General features: G+C 37.9%; 1 protein-coding gene across 4 annotated transcripts; it reads right to left on the bottom strand.

Annotated features, from left to right (window-relative positions):
- Window positions 1–279: 279 nt before the first annotated feature.
- Window positions 280–9,777, bottom strand: LOC136769551 (metalloreductase STEAP2). Of its 4 annotated transcripts, none has more exons than XM_066723321.1 (6): window positions 9,471–9,777; window positions 9,008–9,257; window positions 7,144–7,668; window positions 5,190–5,717; window positions 4,605–4,769; window positions 280–3,330 (listed from the first exon to the last, which is right to left on the bottom strand). In XM_066723321.1, exons 3-6 carry the CDS (start codon window positions 7,636–7,638, stop codon window positions 3,046–3,048), a joined length of 1,473 nt encoding a protein of 490 aa, XP_066579418.1. In that variant the 5' UTR covers window positions 7,639–7,668; window positions 9,008–9,257; window positions 9,471–9,777; the 3' UTR covers window positions 280–3,045. The 4 variants fall into 4 exon arrangements, with proteins under 4 accessions (XP_066579418.1, XP_066579419.1, XP_066579416.1 ...); XM_066723322.1 differs by having other exon boundaries at window positions 280–3,148; window positions 9,389–9,777; XM_066723319.1 differs by having other exon boundaries at window positions 9,389–9,777.
- Between the last annotated feature and the right edge of the window lie 2,058 nt (window positions 9,778–11,835).

An 11,835-nucleotide genomic window follows, 5' to 3' on the forward strand; every position in this document is an offset into this window, starting at 1 on the left:
GGAACAATGCGGATGTAAAACTGAATCTGTTGTCTGCATTGATTTCGTACAATACACCTGGTTGCAGCATGACACGCTGGTATTGTTCTTAACTGCTCTTACAGCAGCTCATTGAGAAACTCAATTCAGGTGCTTAGGCTGATATGCAGCAGCCAGAATGAGGCGAACATAATCCTACTATTTGTCCTTTTTCCTTAGCTTACAATTGCTGCAAGCTGTCATGTTGTGCATTTTACAGCACTGCTTGAATACTAGAAGAAGAAACACGATATACAAAAACACAGGACAATACTTTTTTTTTTTATTGTGGCAGATATTGAATTGAAAAGATGTTAACAAAGAGATGGACTTTCAACTGATCAAATTAAATCAAAGTAGAGGCTATCTTGTGTTAATGCACTGGTCAACTGAAGCAGCTTAATCATTATGCAAATTAAGGAGAGGAACAAGGTCTCGAACAAGGTCTAGGTCTTAACCTGAAAAGCATTTTAAACTTCAAACTGATGAGAATGAAATGGATGATGAGAGGCATCTTTCGACAATAATGCAGAACATTTACATCAATATGGATAATTAACAGATAGAAACTAAAATTTTACATTTCTGGAAAAGCAGGACAATATTAAGGGCAACTAGAAACACAGGACGTACGGATTATTTTCCATGGAGGGGCAGTGCTTTTCACAATTATGACATTCTCAACTTAATTAGGCAGGCATTTAGCATTTAAAAAATAATGTAATTCAGTTTGAAATTAACATATGATACCAAACAGTACTGAACTCCAGGCACCATAAAGCACCACAATGCATACATGATAGTGAAATGACATTCAGTAATACAACATTCAAACTGCAACATAATCTTCAATTTACTAACACATTTGTTCAATGAGATCAATAGCTTTTGTATCCCCCCTCCTACCTCCTACCTATAATTAAATAAATAGTAGGCAGAGCTCAGGACATCAGTAGGATTTTGAGTTGCACTGTGGACTTTGGTGGTTGGTACTCAGTCCAAACTATTTGAGGTGGAAAATACGAAATCAATCACCTAATTTCTACAATGGCGAATAAAATATAATAGGATAATTATATTTATTTTATCCTCGCAAACTTTATTCACACTTGAATATACATAACACATCTGGTGTCATGTCTTAAATATGTCCCTGCCCTCTCCTTATTTGAGACCTGAATACTTACCCTACATTCCTGTAATACTTTACATTTCTTATAACTATTTTAATACTTTAATGCCATTTTTCTGATCTGTCCTGATTATTCAACTTTTAAGCCATGTTTGTATTGTAATTTAAATGTAGTGCCGGAAAAAATCAAAACTCTTTCCCACTCAACTAATAGCAAACTACACACCTGTATATTACTGCATAATAAGTTATATTTATGAATGGAAGAGAGAAAATAAAGCTGCCATTGAGTACAGATTTTTAGTTTTCGATGAATGGTTTGATTTAATCCCAGCCATAATCTAGAGTCTAGACTGAGTAGGTTGTAGCTTGGTGGACATGTCTGAAATATAGTTATACTATAAACAGAGGTGTATAGATGTTGTTTTACCCTCATATGTTGTTTATTTGTGATGTCCTGTCCATATCGCACACCTGCTATACTGTATTCTCCACTTTCATTCTTGCTTTTGCATAAATGTGATATGTAATAAGCAAATGCCTTCATCAATGAAACACCCTCAAGCAACCAGCAATTTAATGATGTATATCTTGGGATCAGCAGATACATTACAGGACATAAAAAAACCTTTACGGCAATTTGGAGGCAAACTTGAACCTGCATTGTTTATTTTTCCAGCTCAGTACAAATTGTACCCTCTGCAAATTCCTTCAGACAAAGGACGCTACGCATTCCAGGGCAACACACAGAAAAAAGCAATAACAATGCATTTTCAAAACCCTAGGCACATGATTGAATTACGTATTTCAGTTACGAATAATAAATATGCAATGTTTTCCAGTTGCTGTTACTCCTTACATTTTCACATCTGAATATGCTTTTACCTATATAAAAAAATATCACTATATAACTTTAACATGAATAAAAATAAAAATAAACTGTGTTCTTTGTATGAGATTTCAACATCACCCAGTCTTTTAAAATATACTCTGTATGTTGATTAATGAACTAGATAGCACTTTTCCTATAAAATGTAGGATTAATACTTCATTTTACTAAGTTCTAAATTGCATAAATTATATTTTTAAATATTACTGTATTTATGTATACACTACGCATGACTAAAATACAGGAGTTAATTATATTCACACATGGGAGGCACTACACCAATATGACCAATACAGCTCACTAGTAGCTTCCCTCAGCACACGGTAATGCTTCACAAGGAGAAAATACTGTTTATGCAACTGTGTCCTCTAATATTGCCGAATGTTTCATACATCACTTATTGAATAGTACTGTATAACATAACAGTAAGTGCTTTTTTAAAGCAAATGGCACTCCCAACAGTAATTGACATGTTAAATATAGACTAAACTTTATGATTCCTCAAAGGGAAAGAAAGTGTTTTCACAGTCCGTATTTCCTCTAGAAGCATGTGCGATTAACAGCTTAGTACAAACTAACATTAAAAAAAATGCTCAATACGATTTTCTAAGCTACTTTTTTTTTCTTTTGTAGTACTGAACTTACAATTACAGGAAGTCACTAAATGTCATTGACCTATTCATATTATTACTGATGCATTTTATAAGTCTGACCTAAAACGACTGATCTAAGAAGTCCCTCTATTCTTTACTCCCGCTGCACTGAGCACCTAAAATATCAGTGTAAACCCATACACTTCTGTTCTGAAAAAAAAAAAAAAAATCTCTATACCTTGTTTCTTGAACATTTCCCTGGACTTGAAGACCAGTTCTGAAATCAGCACTTCATGATGTGGACCATAGTTGTTTTTTGAGAGCAGAACTGAAACTCAAACCAAGATATTTTGGCGAATAGTATTTCTGGAAGATGTGCACCAACCCTCTTCAGTGCTCGCTAGTTACTGCGGTTACATAATGGTCACCCTTTCCGGAGAAACATGGGCTGCCGATCCAATGGCTTCCTCTTTATACTGGCTGTTCTCCCAGCCACGCCGAATCCGCTTCAGCTTTCTGCCCACACAGGGAAGGAGAAGGAATACTTTACCCACAATGACGGTCAAAGGCAGCACCAGGGCCACCACAAAGTTCGGTGGCATGTAGAATTTGTAGTACTCCTCCTCGAATGCTCGCTTCCAGCCGTAGATTAAGACGTGGAACGTGGCAATCAGCAGAGCAACGTAGCCCAGTGTAGACTAAACGCAAAAACAAGCAGTAACATGAAGAAATGCCTCTCTCCTTGAAAGAGTTTGAGCATGGTCTAAACATGCATTGTTAACAAATAGTTTGGTTTATTGATAAAGAACTGGTGAGACATTACATATAGTTGCAATTTAGCTTATTTACAATGGTGTTCTTGGCTTGATCCTGGGATGCACAAATACACCTTTGCCAGTTTTGCCAGCCTAGTAAAGCTCTTTATATTAGTCTTTCACTATTCCAGTGGGATGCACAGTAATATAGTGCAAGCCTCCTTAAAATTGTGTCCTACTTCACATTCGACAACAGTTTCGGGAGCATCTTGTAAGCCGTAATGTCATAAGTGCATTACCATGGCACTGTGCAGCTCCCTACACTCTAACGTTGCTGCCGGCTCAGTGTTTTCAGTCCCTGAAAACAGTGGTGCCTCCGGGATGCTTAATTTAACAAGTAATTACAGAAATTGTAGCATGGGTCTAACCAATTTGAAGAAGTAACAAGAGAGCTACAGTATATTTATGTCAGTATTTATTTCTTTATACTGCACAAAACTAAAATAAAATAAAAAAATTGGTTTGTTTTGGCTTTTCTGGGAGGAATAGAAACAAGTAAATTTGGTTACCAAACTGTATGCTTCTTTAAACTCTGGTTTGGTATTGTCACAAATGTTGTATTTAAAAAATATACATTATAATGATGTTTCCATGTTTGTTAATAAGTTCAAACACCGGTATTTTGAATTATTCATAATGTTTTCTAATAGTTATATTTTCAGTGTGCTTTGTAGATACATCATACAGCAAAATATGACCCTATAATTGTGGAAGAAAAATGCGCCTCACCCAGATGCAATCATTCAAGTATTTTTCCAATTGTCACTAAGCATGATTGACAGTTATATTTATAGCACTTTAACGTTTGTGTTTTAAATTAATTAAATATTATTAAACTTTGCATAACAAGTTCAACTTTATTTGTTTAAATATGTTAACTTTTACATCCCTACTTTCCAGGTGAGACTTGATTCATATGCCCCTACAAATTAACTTGTCATTCTTTTTAAAGTAGGTCAGTACTAGACTGTGCAGTACAGTCCAGTACAGGCCTTTAGAACAACAAACAGCATTGTGATATTTTTAAATAAACATTCAATGTTTCTCAAACCAATAAAGTCCTGATAGTGATAAGATCCTTCTGTGGCTTAAACTGAAAGGTGAGCTAATTGTCAGCTCCATCCATAGGCTGTAAAAGTGAAAAGCATGCAACTCACTTGAATGAAACTGAACTCTCTCCAGTTGAGCGCACTGTTCACTGATGGTATTGATGTGACAGCCAGTAGTGACAGCAGGCCCAGACTCATGATCCCAAAGGAGATGTACATCTCCACCCTCCACACCTCCTCTTCATTCCAGGCGTTTTCTACATTCGCATGAACCTGCAAAGGAAAGGCCCCGGTCAAGCCAAATTGCACTCGTACTGCCAATTTAGATTGCCGCTTCTAGAACTGCACTCCGTTTCTCTAAACATGGAATAGTAACACGTCTCTTCCACGAACGCTGTTCCTGATTTCCTGAATTTAATAAATGATTCACTCATGAATAAGACCAGCAGTTTGAATTCAGTACATTACATTTCACATATTGTATCCCCAACCTTTTTTAGGGAGAAGATTTGACAGAAACATTGGCTCCAGCTCCCCCCGTGACCCTCACAAGGATAAGCGGTTTCGAAAATGGATGGATGGATGGATGGATGGATTTGACAGAAACTGTAATAAACGTACATACTGCCCTTCATTAGTCATTAGTGAAACCATTATCAGCTTTGGAAATCCAGACCCTTTATCTGAAAGTACCTGTTGAAAGGCCATGTTGAGGAAGAGGTAGCGCTCGGACCTCCTCATCGGCAGGCACAGGCTGTAGACTACGTGCACTGAGGCGAAGAAGAAGCTGAGGAGGCCCAGCTGTTTCCGGCACTGCATCCAGCCATCCAGCCAGTGCGGGAAGCGGCGGTACTTGGTGCCGTAGTAAAGCTGGTAAGCTGCGGCCAACTGCCCTGCTAGGTACACCAGCGACAGCAGGGTGATGGCGACCACTGGCAAGGTCTTGTTGACGATCTCCACCGGGATCTTGTAGAAGTCGCTCTGCTGGTTCTTCACGTAGGGGTGGATGATGTCTCTGATGAAGGAGTAGATGAAGAAAAGGATGGAAAGGCTGACGGCAGCCAGCACAGGGCCCTTCCAGGGAGTAAAGAGGTGCAGGGGGATGTTCTCAATCTCTCTGGCAGAGGAGAGCATCCCCATGTCTACAGGTATGAAGTTCAACTGCCGAGCCACTTCCAAGACTTGGTGACGCGCTTCCACTGAATTGCTGCACACGTACACCTAGGGACAGAAGGCATTGACATGATCTTTACATAAAATTAATCCTTTCATTTTAACTTTGTTTTCTTACATGAGCATCCATCTGAAAGATATCAATCCATCTGAGGAAGACATGGATTATAGAACCTGCCACGCTGTACAGTAAACTGCCAATGGGATGTTATTATAGATATGCTTTAGAACTTGTAAACAACATATACTGCACATGAATCAAGGTATTTAGAAATACGCATATATTATACTTTATGAATCATTAGAGAACAGAGCACACTAAGAATTGTGTTAGGTAGAAAATACTAAAAATCTCTACCATAAAATAATTTGCTACTGTATGAATTGTGGGGACAGAGAGACACATTACTTAATATTTGAAAAAATACTACTCAGAGAGGTGATGAACATTAATTTATAGAGCACGGCATAACAAATGAATTAGACTTATATTGCTGATAGTCTCTCTAGATTTCAGAGGCCAGATATGATCCAAGACTGAAGAAATGCTTTTACAGGATATTCAGGCAACTCATAATGTATTTGTATATATAAACCAAAACATAGAAAAATATGTTTTTTAAAGAAGAAATTATTTTACACATTACCGATAGGCCAATTTCCTCATGCATTGTGTCTCTTAATGACTTGATTAAAGTAATAAAAAACATTTCTTAATCCACATTTTCAATAAACATTAAAACAATGTTGAATAATGATGAATAATCATGTTTTTTCCAGTTCTTTGGTATCTTCAGAACAGAGGGACTCAACATTTCTGTTGTACAATAAAATGGCCCTATAGATTTTTCTAAAAAGAAAAGCTGAGAATTGCATTCACTTTCAGTCCAGAGATGCTATGAAAAAATGTGTTGATTATATAAAATACACAATTGAAAAATATATATATTTAACTTTTCTATCACATTCTAAAAACTTAAAAAGCCTTAAATTATCCTCCAAATCAAATTCTGCAGTGCATGTATCTTTCAGCAAGGACACATAACAGTACAAAACACAGTGGTCAGACAGTGGTGCAAGCACCCAGTGTCCTATTTTAACCAAAGTGAATTATTCTAGACATTTTTGTAAGCATACCTCTGGGGGAGATCTGAGAGATCAGAGAACAGTGAAGTGAAGTGGGTTTTTAATGTGTTTTTTCTCCACCACAATAATAGTATACTGCTGGAGCATGATTTAAAAAATAAATATATATATATATATATAATTATTTATTTAACAGTTGTTCAGTCCCTACTGTGACATTACGAAGGTTACTTCATCCTAAAAATAGTCCCTCATTTGACATTATTCCTTTTTTATTTTGTTTTAAGGCATAGGGGTAGAATGGTCTTTTGTCATAATACAGTGTGCAGTTTGTTAGTATGGAAGAAGCATGAATGAAAACGCTAACTAGGGAGATGTTTACATTTACCTGTCTACTAGCATCCTTTGGACCAGACTGCATTGCCCAAGCGGAGATCACATTAAACCCTTTGACCACAAAAGACTCTGGAAACAAGGAGGCCAGATATTCCGCGTTGGACTCCGGGTACTGGTTCATGCGTGCATTGTTGCTGACATCCACCAGGATTTTCCCCACTAACAGGTGCTTCAAATCCCACAAGGAAGCGTAGTGTTCACGGTGAATGGCAATGAATATAAGTCCGGCTTTGGCAAATGCATCTTCGTGGTGTGTGACGTCAACCACATGGGGGAAGAACTCAGAAGCTCTTTTGGGATTCCGGCTCCCAACAATCACATGGTAGCCACATCTCAGCAGCCTAATAGTCAGGCACTTGGAAAAATCCCCTGACCCAATGATCCCCACTGTGACCTTTGCACCGTCTTTAAGGCCATTCTTGATCCCATTTGGTAGGAAGGACTCCTTGGTATTCAATGGACTTCCCATCATAGAAATGGTTTCCATTTTCTTTGCTTCTCCAGATCCAGTCTCTTACTGTCCCAACACAAAAAGCAACCAGATTAGAGAATGTTCAGCTGTCAGAAGCAATGCATTTTTATTTTATCTTGACAGGATGACATTTGGATTTAAAGACTAAAGAAACCTTTATGCTTCAGTGGCAGAGAAAGAAAACGGTAAATACATTGGTAGGAGGCCCCCATGCAGGCAGAGGAAATGCAGACAGCATTCTGAAATCAACTAAATCATGTCAATTGAATGCCAGGGCAATTTTAATTATCAAGAAGATTTATTTTTAATATATAAAATTTAGGTCTATTAGTGCCCATTTATATTACCACCTATAAACCCTTCATAGAGTTCAAACTGAATCATTTGCCAGACCATAGGAATAATTGTTATAGCAAAACCAAGTTTGCATTAAAGATAGATAAATACATACATGCATACATACATGCATACATACATACATACATACATACATACATACATACATACATACATACATACACAGTGGAATCATTACAATACAAAACAGATATTATGATGTTATTCTGCATTTTATGGATATATTTATGAAAAATGTGCTTGAGACAATTATCCTCCCATGTCACATAATTATGTATCGTGTGTATACTATGCTTTTTAGGATATAAATATAGATAGAGAGATATAGATATAGGTATATATAGGTGGAAATACAATTTATGTTGGCTTATTTGCAAACGAATAAAGACTCGAATATGTGTTTATTAAGAAGAACATATTAAGCACAGCTTTAATTTGCAAGCACCTCAATAAAGCACAGTCTCTCACAAGCTGCCTCGGTGCTCTTGGCTCTAGCTGTGATGCCACCTGAAGCTGTTTTTTCATTGCTTACGCGATGACTCAACTGGTTCTTGCGTGGATAGCCTAAAAACTCAATCCGAATGACATTTCATCTTTAAAGGAAAATAGAAACATGGCCTTCTGTTGTCAAGTGCGCAAATATTACCCAGGATATTACAACTATTCGTCCCCAACGCCTGCTAACGTGAGCACCGTCCACTACACGAGGTGCCCAGCAGACACAAATGCACACCTCGATGGACGCGCGTCATGTAACCTGCACGCCTGTCTATATGCGCAGCTGCAGCCGCGCAAATGCCCCGCAAAATGAAGATCTTCTTCGGTCTACTTTCCGTCGGGCGAAACGAAACTATAATTGTTGACACAGCTTTGGAAAAATACAAGCTGCTGTCATGAAGGCTGCACAAAAAACCCACCGTGCACACACACAGCGGACAGCAGCATCATATGCCTTCAGACAAGAGCCTGACATCCCAGAGATTGTACGTCTGCCACACAATCCGATGTTTCAAGGTTATACCCTTACCTTAAATATATGCTACGTCTGTATAGCGCTGCTGTGTCCGTGGCTGTACGCAGCTGATGGCTGCTCTCTCCGCCCTGCTGATCGCTGATCTTGCGCTGAAGTGTCGAGCAGGCGCAGCTCGTCTCAATGTCGCGCCGGAGCGCACAGGTACTGGAGCCGGCCGGGCTGCCCGCAGTGCTGGGCTTCAGCCGAGACGTCACGTATGGAGACCACAGCCAATGCCAGTGCCAGTGTGCGGTCACCAAGTGGCCTGTTGAAATGCAAAATGATTGAACACCTCCCATCATTGTGGACGCTGATTGATCATTTGGAATTAGGGATATTTTTAATTGCACATACAAACTAGATTAGATAGATCTACTCTGATCTAAAACTGCTAACCTTTTGGGAGTCGTATGCATGCACTAGGATATTAACAGCTGCATTTGCAAGTTCTCATTTCAACAGCAGAAAATGTTCCTACATATTTATATTTTGTGTTCCGCTGTGATGTGAAAATAGCAGAAACAGGGGAAGGAAATGCAGGGATGCAGCTCAGATACAGCTTCTTTCCTCCCAGAGGGTCTCTCGGGCTACAACTGCAGAGCACATGCAGTGCACCAGATGTGCAATCCAGATCGCCCTGAGAGAGTGTCAAAGAAGAGTCCTAGAGAGGCGAATGTCATCGCAATAGTTGCAACAGGCCCACAGCAATCAGGGGGAACAAGCATTTAAAACAGCTCTCTAAAAACACCCACAAGGGTGCTAGTAAACAGCAGGAGGCAGCTGGAATTGCCTACTTACGCTGAACAATTAGAAGATAAATCAAAGTGGTTTTAAAAGCCTTCGTTATCTCAAGACCAAAATATGCTGGCACAGAACTACATATGAGGAATGATGCTATATCTTCTTTAAAAGGCCACTGCAGCACAATTCTGTGTTGAAGGACTGGTTTGCAGAGATTTGGAAATGCATGTCCATCTTATTGCAAGTGTCCAAAGTTTCAAACTGTGCAAGGCTCAGATATGATCCACAATCAAATGCAAACGTGTTGAGAAAGGTTTTGAAGCCCTGCATCGACCATCCTGTCCTAATTCCACATGAAACAGCATATGTTTAATCAAATCAATCCCACAGTCTCCTTCAGATGTGTTTATTTATTAGAGTTGTCTTATGCCCCAGGACCCCAGCGTGACTCACATGTCACATACAGAGGCCTGGTAAATTGAGATAATGTATTTTTGCCAAGCCTGTTAAATGTTTGTGACACATAAGCCACACTGGGTTTTGAAGGATTACGCTATTGTATTGGGGGCAACATGTCAAAGAAAAATCAATAGCTCTGCCCTATGCAACGTTCCTTTCGCAAGACAGACTGGACGAGAAATAGGCTTAGACACATTAGGGCTGAGGGTGCATGACCTACTGCAGAGACAGAGAAACACATATATAGTGACTCACACAGCAACGAACATAAATTCATGAAGGGACACATCAGAGGATTGTCAGGGGAAATCACAGTCCAACTACATACAGTAGGATTTTAACAACATGTGTGTAATCCTGTCCCAAAGAAAAACAAAAACAACAGGCACATAAATTCATGTGTCTGCCCCATCTCCTCACTTTAACCCTATCAGATGTCTATCAATTGTTTTAAAGATGTTAATACTTCTTCATTATAATCCATAGTTTATTCTGCTTAGTTGGGATGCATGTTTCACATCTAAAAGCAAAGCAAAGTCATGATCTGCTATTTTTTCTTTCTTTCATGTATTTTAATAACCAACTGTAATGAAGCGCTCCTAGCGAGGATGAAACAAGACAGGCTTTATAGCAGAACAACAAACTGCAGCCGCAGGCAAAGCAGTGCCAGGAAAGACAAACACGCCCAGGGGCAGCTTTGAGGAGAAGAGTACAAGGAGGTTAGAGGGACGGAGGGCTCTAACCCAGTCTAAGGTCTTGTCACAATGTTCTAGAACCTTCTACACACTGTACTGGAATCATGTGGCTTGTGAGATGCTTTTGGCTCATATATATCTGAATTACATATAATTGAAATGGACTAATCCTTGAGGGTGGTCTTCAATCTATACTTAAATGAGAGTCTGAGTTATATGTATTTATAATCTGAGTTTTCAGGAAACTTTGTTTTTGCTACTAACATTTTTTTTTTTTTTAGTTTACTGTCTTTTAATTCAATTTTAGACATTAAAATCAATGTTTCTATCGGAACATGGAATTTCAATTAGCATTTGTTTAGAAGGAAGTTGATATTTATTTTGATTGATCATTCACAGGTGTTTAGATTCAATTACTATAAAGAACAACACACCCAATAACGATTTTAATTTCTATCATTCTTACTCTTTAGCAAATAAAAGCAGTTATTCATATTTCCAGCATAAAAAACAAGGAAATAAAGAAATGTAAAGGTGAAAGTTACGTAATACAAACAAGAATAAGGAAATGTGATGAGAGTATAAATGTGAAGACAATGAATACCTTTGTATTTATGTCTTAGAAGACACCCTTATTCAGGGCAACTTACAAAATATAAGAGCATTATTAATGATTTTGATTTGTTTGGCTGAAATCTATATCTAAGAAAATGCTATCACTATATGCCAATATTTAGCAATTACTATTCCCTTTATTGTGGTATAAAAGCATAGCACTTTTTCACCACAATGTCATAATGTTAATGTGATATCACCATATCATGTTATTGTGATTGTGTTGTATAAGTACACAGTTTAAGAGGTAGATTATATATTATAATAATAATAATAATAATAATAATAATAATAATAATAATAATAATAATAATAATAATAATAATAATAATG

Source organism: Amia ocellicauda, chromosome 2 (assembly GCF_036373705.1).
Source record: "Amia ocellicauda isolate fAmiCal2 chromosome 2, fAmiCal2.hap1, whole genome shotgun sequence".
Taxonomy (NCBI): Eukaryota; Metazoa; Chordata; class Actinopteri; order Amiiformes; family Amiidae; genus Amia; species Amia ocellicauda.